Source organism: Hypoxylon fragiforme (assembly GCF_022984875.1).
Source record: "Hypoxylon fragiforme strain CBS 206.31 chromosome Unknown GGS25scaffold_6, whole genome shotgun sequence".
NCBI lineage: Eukaryota > Fungi > Ascomycota > Sordariomycetes > Xylariales > Hypoxylaceae > Hypoxylon > Hypoxylon fragiforme.
This window is the reverse complement of record NW_026054761.1, coordinates 2,243,482-2,263,564: the sequence shown is the minus strand read 5'-3', so window position 1 is coordinate 2,263,564 and position 20,083 is coordinate 2,243,482. Positions and strand designations below refer to the sequence as shown.

The 20,083-nt window shown below is 48.9% G+C and overlaps 5 protein-coding genes across 5 annotated transcripts; 2 read left to right on the top strand and 3 right to left on the bottom strand.

The window, feature by feature from the left end:
- The first annotated feature begins 299 nt into the window (after nucleotides 1-299).
- GGS25DRAFT_495925 (uncharacterized protein) lies at nucleotides 300-2,738 on the top strand. Its single transcript, XM_049261487.1, has 6 exons — nucleotides 300-1,003; nucleotides 1,068-1,259; nucleotides 1,322-1,952; nucleotides 2,029-2,252; nucleotides 2,314-2,475; nucleotides 2,621-2,738. The coding sequence occupies exons 1-4, from the start codon at nucleotides 839-841 to the stop codon at nucleotides 2,064-2,066; spliced, it is 1,026 nt and encodes a 341-aa protein (XP_049115853.1). The 5' UTR covers nucleotides 300-838; the 3' UTR covers nucleotides 2,067-2,252; nucleotides 2,314-2,475; nucleotides 2,621-2,738.
- Nucleotides 2,739-4,363: 1,625 nt separating this feature from the next.
- On the bottom strand, nucleotides 4,364-4,818 carry GGS25DRAFT_522973 (uncharacterized protein; the record flags this gene model as incomplete). Its single annotated transcript, XM_049264340.1, has 2 exons — nucleotides 4,364-4,522; nucleotides 4,636-4,818. 2 exons carry the CDS (start codon nucleotides 4,816-4,818, stop codon nucleotides 4,364-4,366), a joined length of 342 nt encoding a protein of 113 aa, XP_049115852.1.
- Nucleotides 4,819-9,765: 4,947 nt separating this feature from the next.
- On the bottom strand, nucleotides 9,766-12,890 carry GGS25DRAFT_495918 (uncharacterized protein). The gene is made up of 5 exons (XM_049261486.1): nucleotides 12,566-12,890; nucleotides 12,337-12,455; nucleotides 11,547-12,275; nucleotides 10,400-11,478; nucleotides 9,766-10,344 (listed from the first exon to the last, which is right to left on the bottom strand). The coding sequence occupies exons 1-5, from the start codon at nucleotides 12,628-12,630 to the stop codon at nucleotides 9,973-9,975; spliced, it is 2,364 nt and encodes a 787-aa protein (XP_049115851.1). The 5' UTR covers nucleotides 12,631-12,890; the 3' UTR covers nucleotides 9,766-9,972.
- A 211-nt stretch (nucleotides 12,891-13,101) lies between these two features.
- Nucleotides 13,102-14,639, top strand: GGS25DRAFT_495916 (histidinol-phosphatase). Its single transcript, XM_049261485.1, has 3 exons — nucleotides 13,102-13,233; nucleotides 13,358-13,663; nucleotides 13,775-14,639. The coding sequence occupies exons 2-3, from the start codon at nucleotides 13,502-13,504 to the stop codon at nucleotides 14,567-14,569; spliced, it is 957 nt and encodes a 318-aa protein (XP_049115850.1). The 5' UTR covers nucleotides 13,102-13,233; nucleotides 13,358-13,501; the 3' UTR covers nucleotides 14,570-14,639.
- A 1,133-nt stretch (nucleotides 14,640-15,772) lies between these two features.
- GGS25DRAFT_334125 (folliculin-interacting protein N-terminus-domain-containing protein) lies at nucleotides 15,773-19,817 on the bottom strand. The gene has a single exon (XM_049257922.1). It carries the CDS (start codon nucleotides 19,503-19,505, stop codon nucleotides 15,891-15,893), a length of 3,615 nt encoding a protein of 1,204 aa, XP_049115849.1. The 5' UTR covers nucleotides 19,506-19,817; the 3' UTR covers nucleotides 15,773-15,890.
- Between the last annotated feature and the right edge of the window lie 266 nt (nucleotides 19,818-20,083).

Here is a 20,083-nt window from a genome sequence, read left to right as displayed (position 1 = left end):
ATGGCCATAAGGGCCATATGGCTCTAGTGGAGCCTAAAGGTGCTTGAGGCACCTGCAACATATTCCATTTTCATGAGACGATTAGATCTGGAGAGATACAGCTAACCTAGGTAACTACTAGGTGCTTAAACAAATGACTTTGTATATCATTCAGGGGATGCTGGATTACATAATCATGGAAGCTTTGTACCCAGTCTCGTGACTATACCATGGTCATGTGACCACCTTGTTCCTACATCCTGATAATGATAAATAACAGATGGACCGTTTTCTAGGTAAAATGAGTTACTTACCCGTTTGTAAGTTCACCTCTTGGCAATCCACGAATCCACGGAACAGTACTACGAAGTTATGTAAGCTACCTGTCTTACCTAGCACTTAAATAGACACCTTTCCCACAAGAGATGCTTGGCAGCCATGCTTGAACATCATGACAGAAACTCATCTACCGGTCAGAAGTCAAGATCAGGTTCATTGATACCTCACAATCATCAACTGTTCGGGCGGGGCTACCATCAGCGTCTTTTCCCCAAACGGCGGCGCGCCTCGATACCCATTCGCGTGCAAGTCCCGAAGCAGTAAATCTTTTCCACATTACCCGGAATCAGGGAGAGCCCGCTCGCCAATGGAAATTCCATCTGAAATTAACAACCAATCTTTTCTGACACTGAAAGTGCGCTAGCTGCTTCCATCAGGTATGAGGGAGACGGCAGTGGTGTACCAAGAGGTCGGCCGTCATCATGGATAAGATCACGACTATCGCCGACCCTTAGGTACCGCTCCCCGTTTCCGCTTCAAATCCAAGGATATCATCTAATTGGTAAACCAGGTAATAGTTATGCCAAACATGCAGTTGAACGCCTTCATCGCTGCCCTAGGGCTATTCGCGCCCGCGAGCGCGCTGCTTCGATTTGGCTGCTCAGGCTTGACGGTGCAGCGTCTGGACCCCTTGGTCAATCCAGGAATGAACCCATCGGCCCATCTTCATCAGATCATTGGAGGCGTACGTTTTCTATATCTTGTTGCATCTCAAGATTCAATGGTCCTGTCTAATGCCTAGCAAATAGAATTCATTCAACGCGTCGATGCCCGCGGAGTCGCATGATCTTGCAAAGCTTTCCACTTGCACGAGTTGTCAGTTCACAGAAGACTTCTCCAACTATTGGACTGCTGTCATATTCTACCGTTCCAAGAATGGCACGTTCAAAAGGGTCCCGCAGATGGCCCAGGCTGGTATGGAGGGGACACAAGGTGGCATGGTAAGAAAACAGTTCACCTACCTAGGTGTTAAACTTGTATAAGCGCTTACCATGGCCCCAAGGTCGTTTACTACATGTCAGACGCTCTCTTCGACACCGCGCAAAAGTCCACCGTCACAGCCTTCAAGCCCGGGTTCCGGATGCTCGTCGGCGACGCGACCTACCACGACCGCGAGGAAGCGCGGAAGTTCCGGCAGCTGACCTACATCTGCATGGAGAACCAGGGCACGCGCGCGCCGGAGTCCATCAGCTTCCCGACGAAGCCGTGCCCCGGCGGCATCATGGCGAACCACCGGTTCCCGACGTGCTGGGACGGCAAGAACCTCGACTCGCCCAACCACCAGGACCACGTCGCGTACCCGGAGTCGGGCACCTTCGAGTCCGGCGGCCCCTGCCCGGCGACGCACCCCGTGCGGCTCCCGCAGATCCTGCTCGAGACTATGTGGGACACGCGCGCGTTCAACGGCGACGCGGCGGACTTCGCCGACGGCAAGCAGCCGTTCGTGTGGGCCACGGGCGACTCGACCGGCTACGCTAGCCACGCCGATTATACGTTCGGCTGGAAGGACGACAGTCTCCAGAAGGCGATGGATGGCCACACGTACGTCTCGGCGCCGATGCTCAAGACGCAGACGATCGCGCAGCAGAACCAGTGCAAGGTTCCCGATATGGTTGGCGAGGATATTGATGGTTGTAAGTTATAAGTTTCCCCCCCCACCTTTGCTGAGGTAGATGTCACGGAGCTAATTACTAATTTTTTTTCCTGCAGGGCTGCAAACCCTTCCGGGAGAGAACCCAGTTGTTTAAGGTGACGCGTGTGGGGAGGGATGGTGAGAATGCCTTCAAGGGAACCACAACGTTGTAGTAAGAGTGGCAGATTATTTTGTACCTACTAGGTACCTAGGTATCCAATCCAATGCTCTACTTCATAACATGTGAAATCCATAATACTAGAGTGCTAATCCTGTCCCCTACCCTCTCCCTCATATACATCTGTGCATGCTGGTTAGTCGCAAATCATATACTATTGAGGCTAAAGGGATACCATACGTACTTTAGCAACGAGAAACGTACGCTTGCAATTCTCAATCAAGCACTGTTTTGGTCATAGTGTAGTCCTACCTACACAACCGTGAGAAGTGGATGAATAGGGGCCTTGAACGATCTGTATTATTCAACAGGAGTGTATTCGGGGTCACAAGTGCAGTGGACCGATCTAAGTATCGAGCTTCAGTAATTTAAGGTAGTCCTCATTATATGCAAGTGTCCCGCCAACGCCGAGTGAGGCTGTACTCATGTGGGCTATGAGGCGTGCAGGGTTATCAGATGTGAAAGACTCCGGTTTTTATAGGGGCCCTTACCCTAGCGCAGGAATAGCACCCAGCGAATTCAATTTAGTTCCATCATTTCAGAGAATCATGAACTTCAGTAACGTGAAGAACTAGGAAACTTTGCTCGGTTTCTTTCTTTTGCCCCTTTATCTTTGAGTTTTGTATGAAAATGAAGACGGCACAGTCGCTCGGCCCCACTATAAGCCGGAGGACAGGTCGGGAAACGGTCGGGAGTACGGCTGTTACTCCGAGGTTCATCGCTCGCTCCGATGTCACGATTTCCCGTACCGCATGTTTGGTTTCACTTTGAGTGTCTATACATACCTCCCAACCTACGAAGTTGCAGTTCTTGACTACTTGGAGATAGTTTTTTCACGAAATAAAGCAAATAGGTCCCGCTGCTTCCATATCATCGACATCTTATTTTTAGCTCAGGCTAGCCAGTACTGGGTAGGTAGGTGCATTAAAACTTATTTTGATGTATCTCGGATTCCTCGGAACAGCTTTCTTTTGCCATTCTGTTGATTCCCTATGTGTATTCTCTCCTCGAACCACCACCCGAAAGCGAACCTGTAGGGGTGGAGCCACCGTGGAGGTACCAGGTGTAGGCCTGCCCTCCCGCGCGAGCCGGATACTTATAGCCACGCTTTCATAGGCCTCCGTTGCGACTGCACCTTACATGGATGAACTGCTCTGTTGGCAGATCCCAATTACCTCCAGCATTTAGCTTCTATTTACCAGGTACGCCAGTCTCGACAGCAACCCTGCAAACATTCAGAACTCTGTGATAGGTAGCTTCAGGTCTCGGCGCTGCTCAAGGGTTTTTTCTAGTGAGCGAGGGCGAGGTGCGGTAGTTTGGTTCCGTTCCTACATTCTATTCTCCCGGGACCTTCTTGCGGCTCGGCTGCAAAAGTTTGCTGCTACTCGCATTGTAACGATCGGGGGAGGGGTGGTTGCGCGTGGGGATCAGCGTCGGTAGAGTCTTGGCTATAGGGAGCTTATACCAAGATTGGCAGTAGGGTTCGGATTTAAGCATGATCTGACATGGATAAAATAAATATGGAACCTCGCCCTCGGTGGGATGTTATGTATATCTTCCCTACTACGGTTCTAGTCTTGTCTCATCAACTCGTGTAGTTTTCCGAGAGGGAGCGAAGGTAGGTAGGTACCTAGGTATGCAGGCACCTTATGGACTACACCTTGATAATGCAACTGCAACGCTGTTGAATGCCTGAGGTTGATCTTGTTGCTAAGCAAGACCGATAGCACTCACTACCTTCCTAGCAAGTCAGTATAGTGTTACGACATGGCTATACACGTTCAACAACATCACTCATCAGCATCCACTAGGCGGGCAAAGCAAAAGTAACAGTTAGGGCGAGCGCTGGAGTCGTATTATATATAACGAATTTAATCGGTTGTAGATATTTCGGATGTGAAAGACAGTTATAAGCCTATTAGAAATGTACCTTGCGCTGCGCTCTCTCTCAACTTTGACGTGGCGACCAACCAAACCAACTCAACTCAAACTCAACTCGCCCGTTTCTATCTTGTTAATAAATAGCCGAAAAAAATAGCTAGCCATTAAGTGAAGAATAGCCTAGGTTGAGCATGTTCATTCCCTTCCCTCCCTTCCATTGTCCCTCCCTGAGACGTAACAAAAAAAAACAAGAAGCCCGCCGGAAAATGGGGTTCTCCCTAGCGGTCGTGAAATAGTCTATTGGGGGGTGGTGAATTCAAAAAAAAATAGTAATAGCCGTGTCCCGTTTTTCCTTATCCGTGGGGTGAGTCTAGATGAGGTTTCTGGTTCTGGGATTCTCGTTTCGGAACACAGCAAAATGCGCCGTCGTCCGTGTGAGGATGGCGAGCGAGGAATCTGACTCGGCGCATTTTGCCTAGTGGCTTTGTCGTCGCCCACTGGGCCTCCTCAATCTAAAGCCACCCACTTCTTAAAAAGGTTGCCTACTTGCTTGCCATCAGTCTTCTCATCATCCATGACGGCATCTCGGAGAAGAGGTGGTGCCCACATCCACTTAAGGTCGGACAAGGGCGATGGGGAAGTCTCGGAGCCGGCGCTTGAGAACCTGGGGGGACACAGCGGTGGTGTTTGTGATACCCCTGACACCGTGGATAGCAGGCGCGGTCCCGTTGGTGAACGGGAAGGGGACGGCAGAGCCAACCTGGAGCATGGCGGCAGCGGCCAGCAGAGCAGCGAAGAAGTTAGCCATTTTTTTTTTCGAATTTGATGGAGAACGATAGTGAACGATGGTAGGTCGGCAGAAAAGAGTTGAGAGGCTGCGAGGACGTGTCTGACGAGGAATGCTGCAGAAGCTGTGCGTGAGGTTATTTCTCAAACCAGCTTGGGGAGAGAAGATGGTTCTCCTTATATGGCTATGGCCTGACCCACAAGACCGAGGAGAAGGATCGGCATTTGCGCTGCTCTTTTCACTGCAAAGTACGGATGTTTGCTGTGAGCTTCAGATTAACCTCTTAGCTACATCTGTAGTAAATTGTTTCATTATCTCATAGGCCTACCTGGGCAATCATCTCTGTCGACCAATCCCACCGGGGTGTGGCTATCTCGACAGGGCAGCCCACGAAGCAGATCCAGGGGCTAAAGGCGGGTGAGTGGCAGTCTGCGCAACAAGTAGATCGACAGCCGGCGCTACTCTTGCAGCCGCATTGCCTATGACTTCAGATGTTGGTGACAAGGGGGATGTTCCGGTGAATATTAACCACCTTTCATAGTCATCGTTCCTATCAAGGAGCTGTTAATATGCTGATGTAGCCATCGATGTGGCGCGAATCGTGCGATTTGGGCTCAGTACGGAAGAAGTAAATGGCGTTGCAGTGCTACTCGCTCGCTTACTTTAAGCGATCAACGGTAGGGATATTATTCCAAGCCAAGATTGTAATAATCATTCGTCATGGTGGTTGGTATACGTGTTGGCATTCTTCCTCCGGCTTCATTGCTGGAAGATAATTTCTGAAACAATTGTTTATCCTTTGCTTTCTTTGTCATGATATTGGTAATTCTTCCTATCGCGATATGTGATATCTATGAACTTGATCCTCACCATCCTTCTCTCCTATCTTCATTCTCATACGCGCATGCGCGACTGATAATCCAAGTTCCCAGTCGATTGACTAACAAAACAGTCATGATTCGATGGCGTTTGCGGTTGAATTCACTGTGCTATTCTGCGAATGAACACATGGGATGGCTCATTGGCCCATCAGTTATAGCCCCTTGTCTAGTTTAAAGACGACGTGCATATATGAAAAGATGAATCGAGAGGGATCGCTGCAAGTGGGGTGATGTGACGTTCCGAACTTGCTGGCCCTATTTTGTACATTTTCTACATAATAGCCCAGCCAATGTCCATTTGTTTAAAAGAAAAAGCCGATGACGGGTTTAAGAATTCCACCAAAGGAATGTGGAACCCCTGAGTCAGTGCACATCTCAGAAGCCCTGGAGGCCTTCTAGATTTCTTCATCATTACCTACTTTGGGATGTATTCCCCAGAGAACTTTATAGTACCTAGTTAGGTGTCTAGATAGGTGTCTAGAGATAAGAAGTCCAGCCTTCAATATGCGGAGGATGAGACCTGACGTAGTTGTATCCCTTTCGCACGAAATACCCAACTTGAACTACAAATCGCAATGATAAACCTAAGATGAAATGATCTCGGCGTATTCGTAGACTACCTACCTAATACCTACCTAGGAAGGAAACTCCTAATTACTAGTTGTTTCTATCGTGCAGCCTATCCGAGATCTTTCGCTACCCCAGTCTCCCACGCGAAAACCTGTCAAGTATGTTTCTCGGATTTTCGTCAAACATCTAGCTTACATAGCTGCATAAAAAATGGGAATCCAAGTGCCGATCATAGCGCCTTTAGTCCCCATTCGGGCCTGGCCAAAGATAGGCACGGTGGACGGAAAGGATGTAAGGTTCGCTACCAGTGAGGATGCCATATATAGGCCTTGGCGCTGTCCATCTGCCAGGTACTCAGGCACGGGAAAACTCAATTGAGGCTGATCTTCGCCTGTAACGGTAGGCGGTATACAACCTGCGTGAGGCACACCTCCGTTATCTTTATAGGAAAAGACTATTCTTCTTCTCTCCCCCTTTTATTAAACATGGAAAAAAAGTTTGGTGGGTCAACAGTCCCGGAGCTTTGGGGAAGGAAACTGCCTTATACGGAATTCCGAGCGTATGAGAAGATCTTATAGTATTGAGGTTAAGAACCCCTTGGGATCTTCGATGAATACCGTGGTAGGCAGGAGTTTTTGCTACTTAGCATGAAGCGTTTTACCCGAGGGAAAAGATGATAGCAAAAGCATAGCACGGCAACATCGGCAAGCATTGTCTCGAAACCCCTTCAGAGCATACTATCTAGGTGGAAACCATCAACTCACAGAGGCCGATTCATCGGACTAGATGCATCGCGACATGGTATGGCAATATCTCCTGCTGGGCGAGTTCTCCCCACAGATGCTAGCCGAAGGGGTGAGGAGCTTGCACTTGGTATCTCGTCTCGGTTCTAGATCTGCAACTCTAAAGCCCATATATTAACACACCCAATCAAAGAAGCCTTCTTTAGATTGGAAGAACCTGGAACACTCTGGTCGGAAAGCTTAGGTGGCTACTGTCACTATAAAATCTCTTAGTGAGTTCCTCCCTATATTGAGGGCTCGAGAAACGACAGAGGGCGAGAAACCTTGGCGCAATACATTGTCACCTCGCGGTGCTGTATTTAGCACTATTTAATATCGATAATTCTTGTCGAATGTCACCCTATCTGCCATCAGCTTTTCGTGTAACTTACCAACTGTGTCCGTAGCCAGTGGGTATTGCGCGTCAATGGCTGCAGAGGATTTCTGCTCAACTATTAGCCGCTTCAAAGTGAACACAATGAGAGGAGGAATTATCGGTGTCGACGTCTACTTGGACGAGGATAAGTACTGTCAAGTTTCATTGGATATATAATATTTACACCAATGGCGATCCTAAGCGATACTTATCCTATCCATTTTCTCAGGCTGATTCTAACGTTTCGTTTCCCCCCTTGCAATCGCCGATGATGAGTCCAGCGTCTATCTGGCATTGAAGATATCCAGCCTGGAAGCTTGGCAACTACCGTGGTGTGAATTCTGTTCCAGAGACTTGATCTAGCCCTCCGTAGCTGTCCGGGTAAAGAATTGAATAATCACATTTGATGTCGACTACCTGATCGAGTAAGCAGGTATACACAGATTTTTAATCAATCTACCTAGTACTATATGGTCTGCTGCAAGGACCGATTGATCTAGGCTGATGTAAATGAGATGTGACTAGTATCAATCTTTACCTAAGTACCTAGTAGAACCTATTCACCATTTGATGCCAAGCCGACAGACTTGAACCATCTTGTACTCAACGAAGCTTTCACGGAATGTAGCCCACGGTACAGCACTGCTCCCTCCTGGCTCTTAACGCGGGCCAGAGAAACTCATAGACACAAGCCCCCAAATGAAAATCCTTCCAAACATATCAACGCAACCCCCGATTCCGTGAATCAGCGTCTGCTCTCGAGGCTAAAAAAAGGATCAACCTCGTGTATATTCGCTTACCAAGGAAGGTATTCTGAGAACTGATCCCTCGTATCCATCACTGCATGTCAATATCGCTATCAAGGAGTTCATCGACAATGGACCGATAAAGCCCGACGATAATCAGGTGGCTATATAAAAAATAATGGAAAATCAGCTCTGTCACTTTCCCTTGACGTTCTCATGATGTTGATATCTCGCGTATTGATCATCTGAGAAGACGATTATTTCACAACATGGTGTCATACTATAGACCTTGTTATTAAAACGCAATCAGCGTATATCGGTGTGAATGGGTGATGGTGATGGCATCTCGATCATCGGAGTGTTGTTACGTCGAGTTGACATCGAGACAGGATACGTACCCAATTAACAATTTATCTGCATACTTCTATGTTATATACACCTTGAGCCCCTGCCCCCTCCCCCTTTTTAGGTTCCAAGATTGGCTTCGGCGTGACCAAATTGATTGACTCCGGATCACCCCCTTTTCTGGGCGCCCGGCTTCCGTTTTATAGTGGGGACTTGATGACCGTTTCCTTTATTGACCCCGATGAGTACCATACCATGCCTTCTCTGCTTTTGCCTTCGCACCTCTTTTACTGTCGTATCTCTTTTTCGGTGTCTGTCAATCCCTTTTCTTCTCTTATTGGAAGTGAACTATCAAGCCTCTATTTAATTAATGTATTCCATGAGGATGACTGCGAGTTAATCCCTTCTTCTCCCCAGTCAGTTTTCTTTTTCATCTCTCAGAGGCGAGTGACAGCTCCTGTGAAGGACAAACTAGCCCTATATGTCTCCATTTATTCTCTAGCGACCCATCCGACGACCAATTAGGTCATGTAGGTAGGATGAATCTCGCTCTTGCCCTTCAGTTGGAATACTACAGGAACTGTTTGCGCAAATGACGACTTCTCACATCTAGAGGTTTTACATAACCAAACCAAAAGGCATGGAAACAACGAAAATCCTACGTGAATAACTACTAGGTATAGACCTATTCGCTGGAAGGTTACCTAGGTCCCTACTATATTCAAAGCCAAAGCCCCTTCTTTGTTCTCAGTGGCCCATCTCTCCATGATACATCTACCAGACGATTAACAACCCAAGACAGCGCGATCACCATTGCAACCATCAAAATATCCTATCCAGACAATCTCCACCAATAAAGACCAACTAGGCCATCAGTTCCAGTATGATCTAATCTAGAGACTATCACCATCACCATCTCCATCTCCCTAGCCCTACCCCTTATGAAGTATCAAGAAAACCCCCCCCAGCCCACTCTCTACTCTCTTGGCCTAGTATTTCCTTTTTTTATTGCTCTGATATTTATTGTCTCCCCGCCTCGATTAACTAGTACATAGCCATAGTCCGACGTGCCCAACTCTACCTATCATCCCTCACTGGAGGGACTCTAGAAATACTGGTAGATACTTACCTAGTTATCTAGTATCCAGCAACATCCCATCCCCTTTTTTCCAAGTTCACGATGTACTTACCTAATCATCATTTGCACGAGCCACGTAAAATTATTCACAACCAACAAACTACACCTGCACACCTATTATACAACAAACTTCACGAAAAGCGTGTCTGTATTCGCAAAGGCACCCTCATGTTTGACGGACTTTTCGTCTAACCCGCCACCTAGCAAAGCGGTAACACCGATGCCCTCCTTTCCACGGCCGCCTGAAAAATTACCTAGGTAGTGTACACTATATGCTTTGGTTCCGCCCAACATGATTTGTATGCATGCTATGCCCCTTCCCTTTCCCTCGTGTTATCTAAGAAATGCCCCAGTCTTCACCGGCCTCATAATCCATGTCATGCTGGTCCCTACCCTGTGTATCATCAACTTCACCTTCCTCGAGCCCTACGGTGACACTGCTTCCTTCAGCGCTAGCCTTCTCCCTAGTCGCCTGCTCTTCTTCTACAACATCCACAACATTGGTCATTTGTACATCAGCGTCAGTAGCTGGTTTGGCTTCCGATTGAGGCGCAGAGTTCGTCCATGTAGCTTCAATCTTGTCCTCGAGCCCCGGGATAGAGTTATTAGCGGAAACACCAAACATGAACTGTTCCGCAGTCTTGCGGTCTTTAAAAGTAATATGTGTGGTAGCTGGATCGGCGTGTATCTCTTTAAATTCGCCAATACCCTATTATGTGTATATTAGCCATGCCCATATAGGAAGTCAATAATGCAAGACTTACAAAAAGATATTCCCGGAGCGCTTCGTCCTTCTCCGGGCTGGTGAAATCTACTCCTGATAGGGCAATGATCCTTGGTCTGTTGTCCAAGGAATACGCGGCATAGGCAGCGTGTCTTGCGTCTAAACCACCTCTACCCTGATACCCATACCCACCTCTCAGAGCTCTAGGGGGATAACGGCCACGACCACGATATCCCCGATTACCCCTACCCCGACCTCTAGTTGTCCAAGATGAGTCATCCTGAATGGCATCGGGATCAATGCCTAGGACGTTTGCCTCTTCTTCTAGCGCAGCTAATTGGGCTCGTAGAGCTTCTGTCTGCGAGGTAGGCTTCTTGCTGGTACCGTCCGTCGTCGTTCCAGACGACGGACCAGTCGTACCCTTGCCAGCAAGCTTAGCTTGCAGTTTACGCTTTTCCTCAAGCTGACGCGCACGAAGCTCTTTCTCTCTATCTTCCAACTCTTGGCGCTGACGCTCAAGTTCTTGCCGTTTCTTAGTTTTTTCATCGTGGATTTTCTGTGCCTCATCCTGCTTGCGCCTGAATTCATCCAGATCAAACGGCTCTGCTAGCTCGCTCTCGCCACTGGGTATGCTGCCGTTAGTGGCCCCATTCTTGATGCCGTTTACAGCCTTGCCATTTGCTGAAGCTGGCCCAGTCTCACTTTCATCTTTGTGCCAGAACACCTTGACAAAGCGGTTGTCAAATATAACCTTAGGCGAACTCCAAGCTGCGTGTGCTGCATCCCAGTCGCTGAATTTAACAATGGCCAATTGATCAGATTCTTGCATCGAAATTTTGGAGATAGTGCCAAACTGGGAGAAATAGCTTTGGACTTCACTCTCACTGAAGTGCTCGTTGGGGATGTTCTGAATAACTATAGAAGTTTTGCTCTTATCGTGCACTGGTCCATTAGCAGCAAAGGGCGGGCGGCCCTTGGATCGCTTGAGCTTGTTGTGCTCACGACGATTGTTTGGCGGCATAGATGGAAAAGGGGCTGGATCTAGAGGCTTAAATGTTTGAGGTTGGGACTGATTGGCCATAAATGGCATCGGGAAAACTGCATTGTTAGGGTCGTATTCTATGACACTTTGTTAATATATTTGCTGCCTAGTAGTTAAGACTCTGGGGGCCAGGAGATTGACTCACCATCGCCTACTAAGGGGCCAGCCGGATGATGCATTGCCGGAGGTTCGGTGGTATGCTCGAACCTACAGTGCCCCCCTCTAGAGCAATATCCTTTCGCATCGAAATCTCTGCAGCGCTGCTTCTTTCGGCGCGGCGGGGGGATAGACCCAGAATATACCGGCTTGGGGAGATCGGGCAGTTGTGGAATTGGGATGCCCAGTTGTTGTAAGCGCTGTATATTATCGAGGATGCTATTTGGATCAAGGGGCGGCATGGCCTGGCCGTGTTGAGAAGTTTGGAAATGCGGTGGTGGTGGTAGGGACGGTACTGGGGGCTGTCCGTAACGAGCAGAAGTAGATGTCGCATAAGTAGGAGGAAATCCAGGTTGCTCTCTACTTCCATACATTTCGTCATACCTTCCACCGCGCTGCGAAAAACCCCCTCCTCTTCGAGAGTACTTGTATGGTTGGGGGCCTTGAAAAGGGCCCTGGCTTGTCAATATTATGTCCACGTCATTATCATCTCGATCGTGGTAGGACCGTTTACGCGATCCGCCTTGGCTGAAAGTCGGTGCTGTCGGGGGTGCGCCATATGGTAACTGGAGTGGATATTGCGACAACAAAGGGACATTGGTCGAAGCTGCGGGAGGTGGAAAGGCTGGACGTGTGGTAGGAGGCGCAGGATGAGCTCCCGGTAGATAGGAACGATATTGGATGGCTTGAAAGACGTCGTTGGTGAAAGCAGCAGCATCTGTAGATCCATAAGCATTTCTGGATGACATTGCCGAGCTTTATAAAGCCTTTCATCATACCTTCTCTTAGGAAATCAGGAATTTCTTCCTCAAAGATCCTACGAATGGCATCGACATCACCATCGTGTCGCAACAGTGCTAGGACATAGTCGGCAAGAACATCAGCATCTGCATCGGATCTAAAAATGGAAAAGACAAACAGACAAGAGGTTAGCAACAATTACTAGGTCAACCGAGAAAAGAAGCTGGAATGGCTTAGAATTGGTGGAAGGAAGGGAGTAAAACATACGTGTTAGCGAGGCGCTTTATGATCCACGCTCGAAGTAGAGACGCGTCGCTCTCAGGAAACAACATTGTCAATTCGGATCCCGGGAGCCTATTTAGGCATCGGGAATGGTTTGTTGGAGGAAAGAATAGATGTTTCGACGCGACTTTTGTGTACGGTAAATTACAATAAAAATAACGAAGCTCCGAAAGAAGTTGTTGGTAGGTTCGATAGATGGCCGTCGATCGATTGCCGTAGGAAATTCACGTGGCCCACAAAAATTACTGTTGGCTGCTAGAGCTATGTCAAGTCAAAGGTCGTAACAACCTGGTACGGGACTTAAGGAACAAAGTACAAGGCTGAATGAAAAAATTAAATAAAAATGGATCATAGGCTAGTTGTACCAAGCTCATCCATGAATGGTCGTTAAGTTTTGGATGGCCCGAGCTTTTGCTTAACTATTATCTGCTTACATACTACTAGGTACTAGTAATTAGTACGTGACATAAGTGTGAAGGTGGGGGAGGGGCACTAGGTTCAAAATCTTGAATCTACCCAAGTGCCTGCCTTCCCAACGATGCCTTGCTCCCTAAAATCTGGGGAATTCCTATCGGGTAGGTGCATCCATGTCATGTATAACTAAGAGTTAAATCCACTTTCGATGGTTAATAATTCAAAAAAAGTAAATTAATGTGAGATCTTTATCTTTTTATGATTAAAATACTATGACAATGTTATACAAATTCATGAGTGACCAAGGCTCTCTCAATATGAGAAGTGATTGAAGTGAATTATCTAACATAATTTAACCACAAGCCCTGAGATTTGCGATATATATCATATCTCACTTCTCACCAACACGGTGACCTATCGCCGCCATTATTACAAACACCCTACAAGGAAAATCGCAGGGGTGATATACGACATACCTAACCTACCAAGGTAGGCAAGCAGTTCAAGATGGCTTTCACAATGCACTCCCACTCGGGACAATTCTGTCCAGGCCATGCAAAAGATGACCTCGAAGACATCGTCAAGCACGCCATCGGCCTCGGCTATACCACCATGGGACTCACCGAGCACATGCCCCGGACCAGCCTCGAAGACTTATATCCGGAAGAGGTGAGTTCAAACCACCCATCAAAGAAACCTAAAAGCTCACAAACACAATAAAATAAAAACCCTCAAAAACAAAAAGAAACCAAAATCTGTTAACACCCCTTTAACCCAAAGCTCGACGACCCCGAAGGCTCCCTCGCAGTCCTCTTCCCGCGGCACTCGGCCTACCTCCTCGAGGCGCAGCGGCTGCAGACCAAGTACGCCCCGCAGATCCACCTGCTGATCGGGTTCGAGGGCGAGTGGCCGCGGCCGGGCTACGAAGCCGTCGTGACGCAGCTCGCGACATCTTCCGTCGTGGACTACTTCATCGGATCACTACACCACATCGACGCCGTGCCCATCGACTACGACGCCACATACTACGCGCGCGCCGTCGCCTCAGCCGGCGGCACCGAGGAGCGCGCCTACGCGCGGTACTACGACCAGCAGCACGCCATGCTCTCTGCCCTGCGCCCCCGCGTCGTCGGCCACTTCGACCTCGTGCGCCTGCTCTCCTCCGACCCCGGCCGCGACATCCGCGCCTCCTGGCCGGGGGTGTGGGACCGCATCGTGCGGAACCTGCGGCTCGTCGCCGGCTACGGCGGGTGGCTCGAGTGCAACAGCAGCGCGCTGCGCAAGGGGCTCGCGGAGCCGTACCCAAGCCGCCAGATAGCCGAGGAGTGGCTCGGGCTCGGCGGCAGGTTCACGCTGTCCGATGACAGCCACGGCATCGCGCAGCTCGGCACCAACTACGCCCGCGCCCTCGACTTCCTCGCTAGCCTGGGCGTTAAGAGCCTGTGGACGCTACGCAGGGAGCCGCATCCGGATCCGGAGCCAGCTGCCGCCGTCGAGAAAGACAATACGAAAGCTAGGCTGGTTGAGGAAGAAGTCTCGCTGGAAAGCGTGCGTGCTGTTGTTAGTAAATGGTGATATGACGATGTATCGGCCATGGTTCGCAAGCAGCAGCAGCAGCAGCAAAGAGGGATACTTGCTATCTATGCCCCCCCCCCCCCCCCCCCCCTTTGCAGGTACCTACCTAAATAGACGCCGAGGGAAAAAAGTCGGATATGGAACGGACCCCTTAGATCTTACACAAAAACGGCAGAGGAAATATTAGAAAAGAATTAGAAGAATGGAGGCTAGCTCGGGTTGATTGGTTGGTTGGTTAGGTTAGGTTAGAAATATACCCGTGAATATAAAAATAAAAATAGAGACGGACCGGCGCGGTTTTGGTTTGAAAGTTTACACAATGTTCCAAGGCTGCTAAATAGTTAGCATTCTACCTACGATTTATACTTGTAGTATTTAGGTAGTTAGTTACATGGCGTATGAATACTTGACCTTTACATACTCCCTCCCCCTTAAATAAAAGAACACATTATCAACATATTTCAACTCTCCTCTCTCCTTAGGTACTATGGAAGCCATATATCACAGATTCAAAAACATGATCACAATCACAATCACAGCACAATGACAAAAAGGACAAGTAGGTAGGTAGGTATGATGATATAATATCAAATCAGAAACAGATCGCCACGGCCCGATATAGCCATGACTTGTATTACGTCGCGCCTGTCGTTCGTATGGTATTAAGACCATGTATGGTAGGTAGGTAGGTGTAGGTAGGTATCACATCCATCCATCCCTCGAGTCCCTGAGTCCTGCTCTCCCTCACTGCATCTAGACGCCAAAGTGTTGAGCTGCACTCACCTGCACACACCACTTAAAATCCATCTTTGTCAAAAAGGCTACTGTATCCTCGCCTTTGCCCATTTCCCATATTCCGTTCAACACCGAGATATCAATCCACTGATCCACATTGCAGAAAGATCCTCTCGCCACCCTACCCTCCACTCCTCAGATGTCAACGCCACCCACCCTAAAACCCATTCCAAGCTTCGGCAAACTGGGAGAAAAAAAATAGAAAAATAATTGCAAGCAAAACAAAATCCCCTGGGAAGTATGCATGCATGCTTGTTGGGTATCTCCGAATGAATGCAACAGAAATGCATTCTCTCTAATCTCTCGGCGCCTTGGAAACGAGGATTCTTGTGGTAGTACAATGTTTACTTTATTTTCCTCCTGTGCGACTCCTTGCTCTGCTATGCTGTCGACGAGAAAAAAAAAGAACAATTAAATAAATAAAAAACAGGTCATTAGTGTCGTCAAGTCGTTAAAATGTTTCTTCCGGATCACGGAAAATAGAAGAATATCTTCTGGAAAGGCCTTCGGTTGGAGACGTTGAAGGCTAAACGTCACTGAGTTCCACCACGTCGAGCCATGTCCTAACAGCTGCTCGCAACGCGCTTTCTTTTTCGCGGGTAATTTCATGGGGAACTTTTGGTTGAGTGCTTTGGTGTTCTCTCTCGCGTTGATCGACAACCTCTTGCACAATGCCTGATAACGCAGAGAGGACTACCATCTTACACTCTGCCCGAGGTACTTCGTGAAAGTCGATTCTATTCGTCGGTGTTTCTTGTTCTGTCATCTCGGAAACCTCACTGTCCCTTCTTCTTCTCTGTTTACTGGCGGATCGAGAAGACGTCGTGGAACTTCCTTTGCTCGCATCACTACTATGAGAAATGACTCTCTCTACAGCGTCAATAAGAGCTTCGTCGAATGTGAATAAATCCTCTTCCTCAATTTTGTCCTTGATCGGTTGCTCATAGGGGGAGAGGGCCGGTGTCATATATGCGCCGTGCGGTGAGAGATGGTTAGTGCCGTTTCGGTCAAGCGGCATCTTAGGCTTCACCAGTCGACAATATCGAAGACGTTTAATGGTAAAATTTGTTGTATCGGCGACAATGGCGGTACTAACATCAACCCAGTGTTCCGCGGGCCATTCTTCTGGTATCGAGCTAGGATTAACCATAGGGGTAGGTTCGGCAGCGAGAGACTGGCGAACCTCATCTAGAAGCCCTTTCTGTGGTGGGATCGCCTGTATGGTAAAATCAGGGTGGTAATGTTTCAACCATCCCGCGACATTAAAAGGGACATCCCCATCGATAGCCAACCTGGAAAATTGCTCGAATCCATCAAGCCCACTGCCTAAGCCAGGGGTCGAGAGATATCCGCTGCTAGATGGCGAACTAACGGCAGTTTCAAAAGAGGTGAGGTAGTCCGGAAACTGAACGTCTACATCAATTACTCCATCATCGTTGTTGATGGACGTCTTCACGGGGGACTCGTATGCGCCTAATGGGTCCGGGATTCTTGATTGAGACTCAAACTGCCTGCCTTCTAACCTTCGCGGCGTCTCTGATTGTTGAGGAGGGGGATTGCCGCCAGCGACTTGCTGACTTGTCGGTGTGTCCAGGTGCTGAATTTCACTGACCATATCTGTGAGCTTATCCTTTCCACCGGCTATCGACTTCGTTGGCGAAGTAGGCACATCATCACGGTGATTGGGGTTATCGAATGTCTGTGTCGTCGCAGTTGAGTCTCGCCGTCTTGCACTCCATAGGCCACTAATCACACTACCCCATCGTGAGCTTTGGCGTGAGTCGGTACTCGCACTACTAAAGTGGCCAAGACTGTCACCTCTTTGGAGAGACCGTTTCAAATCGTCTGCGGCAACACTACTACAACTACCAGGCCGAGCACTGCGACTTGTGCCATTTCGATGAACCGTGGAGAAATGTGGGACAGCTGAATCGGGAAGAACCGTGTTAGCTGTAGCGGCGCTGCTTTTTCGGGTATTGAGATCGCTTCCAGCCATGGGTAGATTCGAGGGCTTGATCAAATCAGACGATCGACGTTCTACATTAGATGACTCCATGCTAAGATGTGCCAGTTGTGCGGGAATACCAGTCGCCGATCTCGTCGTGGCCTGGGACTGAATACTGAAACTTCGTGTGTGGGACGCTCCTCTAGGTCCTTGCCGGCGATTGATCTTTCGGCGCAGAGATTCCTCCTTGTTGATCGGCACTACGTAAGACGGCGGGGAGTGACCGAAGGCAGCGACTGACGCGGAAGTTGCTGGGCGTTGAGCGCGGACGGTCGGTAACTGCTGGTTTGCGGGTAGAAAAGCCGATAGTAAGAAGATCAGCCTCCGCGCAGCCATCTTATTTTTCGCGACTATGATGGTACGAGACGGTAAAGAGGTGTCCTCTTCGCTCTTGGCCTTCTGCTGTTGGTATCGTCGTCTACGGTACCAGACCGGACCTAATGCCTGAAGCCATTCTGTGTGAGTCGCAAGAAATGCTGTCAGTAGATTAAAAAAGAAGAATCCTTGCTCTTTAGTTCCTGCCCACTTCGCAACCCATCTTGCTTCCTCCCTCCATGGTCCCCAGCGGCCTTGACCAGTAACTACCCTCGAAGCTCGGAGGCCGGACACGATTCGTTTTTTCGCTATATCAATCTCTTGACCTATGCGTTGATCTTGTGCCAGACAACTCGGTGGTAGCACCACCAATTTCGCGTTCGTCTTAAGAGGTTTCATTTGGGAGCCATCTGAACCTCTCCGGCCAATGGCTGATGAATTCCGGGCTATGTGAGCTGAGATGCTGGAGGGATATGGGTCCGGAGCCGACATGTCCGCTTGCTTCAGCATCGGGCTCAACGTGGTAGCCACGACTGACTGAAGATGAGTGAGGGTTCTCATGATGATGTCCCAGTGCTGGGTAATCGCATCCATTCGATCCTCGACATCGTTGCTATATATCGAATCGAACGACTCTGAGCCGAAGCCAGAACCAACCATCGTCCAACCAGATCGACGAGTAGACCCGAAAGAAGAGGAAAAGGGATCCTGCTCATTATATGATCCAGGGCCTCGAAACATAGACTTCGGTGTAGTCATTGTCGTTGCATTTGCCGAGTTCGATGGAAGCTGAAGCACCAGGGCAACGGCATACATTGGCGTCCTCTTCTGCACAGGTTTAGAAGGCTTCTTGTTTGATTTTGATTCGTCCGGGGAATAGGGAAAGGGAAACCCTCCATTATCATCGGTAGGCGAACTGAGGTCATCAGTAGGAAGATTTACTGGGAAAAGACGTGTCACTAGGATCTTGTTGCGCTCCAGTGGCCGGGGAGGAGTGGAAAATGACTGAAACTGCGTGTTGGCAGAATCCGATGTAAATGATTGTGCCAACCTGCTAGACCGCATACTCGACCTCCCCATAGAACCACGGCCGTCTCCAACATACGAGCTAGAGACAACAGGCGGCCGTGACTCGCTTGGGATCACGTGTACCTTGGTGGATGTCCCTTTATAGGACATGACTTCGGAGTTGGCGAAAATACAACTCGAGAAACTAGCGAGCTCTTCCCGATATTCCCTGGCTGCCTTTTGGGACTCGGTTTCCGCAGCATTGTAAGTGCGGGACTGAATAGATCCTCGTCGGTCAAATGCGCCTTGCCGGTGCTGGGGACTGCTTGGTTGAATTACTAGTGGCCTTGAGGTCTGGCCTAAACTACCTTTACGTTGCGATGTGGGGGCTCGTCGAGGGTCCTGGATGAGAGATTGCGAGGATGACGCCGCACTTGGCGGCGGCGGCGGTGGTGGTCGATCACTGGACGAACTAGACGAAGGGACACAATGGCTGTCGAATAATAAGGATGGGCTGATGGAACCTAGGGTATCCTGCATAATAATAACACGAACATCGCGAACATCGATATCAATATCGCCATCGTAGTCGAAGGGATTTGCAGAAGGCCCGGACTGAACGCCAGGCGCTGACGGCAATGGGAACACCTGGTCCTGCCGATAATAAAGAGCTTGCGTATCCGGGAACAAGAGACTGCGTGTATGAATCTCTTCCTGTACTGATTCTGGAGAAGGTTTGGTTGGGAAGATACCGTCTTGAGAAGTTGGTCCCCCAGTGGATCCCGAAGTTAGGTTAAAGAGTTTGCCCAACATATTGGGATTCGGTAGTTAAAAACCCAGTATATTGGTTACCTGGGTAGGTAGGTAAGTAATCAACGACTTGAAGCTCGCAGAAACCACCAGCGTGTTTCTTAACAGGCTCCCATCCGGTGGCGAGGGCCTTCCGTTGCGCTGACCATAGTGTAGAAAGACATTGAAGTGAGCGCGAAGTAAGGGTGTATAAGCAGGGCGAGACAATGCAATGACAAGAGTCAAATGATGCAGGTATGGTAGCGGGCAAGCAGGTGAGTGGCTAGAGCGTAGGGAGAAAAATAGGTTAGTGTTTAGAGGGTATTGCAACGGTTTACTGGTCGAAGGGACCCTTAGGCCAAAACGGAGTCGAAGGTTTTAGAATATCGAAAAGGTGGAAAATGGCGATAGCAGTAGTTGAGGCTGTTCTATGACAGAATGTAATAGTAATAATAATAGTATTATTATGTGTGCAATAGATGCAATGTGTGCAAGCAACGAAGCACGCGTTTGGATCAAGACTCGTGAGAGCAACGTGACAAATATGCGTAATCGGAGATGACTGGATACGACAGACAGGGGGGTAACGTGAAGTTGAGTCT

Excerpts from the sequence above, each read along its gene's own strand:
- GGS25DRAFT_334125 (XM_049257922.1), bottom strand. The coding sequence starts at position 19,505 with ATGTTGGGCAAACTCTTTAACCTAACTTCGGGATCCACTGGGGGACCA.
- GGS25DRAFT_495916 (XM_049261485.1), top strand. The coding sequence starts at position 13,502 with ATGGCTTTCACAATGCACTCCCACTCGGGACAATTCTGTCCAGGCCAT. Across the intron at positions 13,664-13,774 it reads AAGACTTATATCCGGAAGAG|CTCGACGACCCCGAAGGCTC; the intron begins GTGAGTTCAAAC and ends TTTAACCCAAAG.
- GGS25DRAFT_495925 (XM_049261487.1), top strand. The coding sequence starts at position 839 with ATGCCAAACATGCAGTTGAACGCCTTCATCGCTGCCCTAGGGCTATTC. Across the intron at positions 1,004-1,067 it reads TTCATCAGATCATTGGAGGC|AATTCATTCAACGCGTCGAT; the intron begins GTACGTTTTCTA and ends CCTAGCAAATAG. Across the intron at positions 1,260-1,321 it reads AGGGGACACAAGGTGGCATG|GTCGTTTACTACATGTCAGA; the intron begins GTAAGAAAACAG and ends CATGGCCCCAAG.
- GGS25DRAFT_495918 (XM_049261486.1), bottom strand. The coding sequence starts at position 12,630 with ATGTTGTTTCCTGAGAGCGACGCGTCTCTACTTCGAGCGTGGATCATA. Across the intron at positions 12,276-12,336 it reads TCCTGATTTCCTAAGAGAAG|ATGCTGCTGCTTTCACCAAC; the intron begins GTATGATGAAAG and ends ATGGATCTACAG. Across the intron at positions 11,479-11,546 it reads TGGCCCCTTAGTAGGCGATG|AATACGACCCTAACAATGCA; the intron begins GTGAGTCAATCT and ends AAAGTGTCATAG.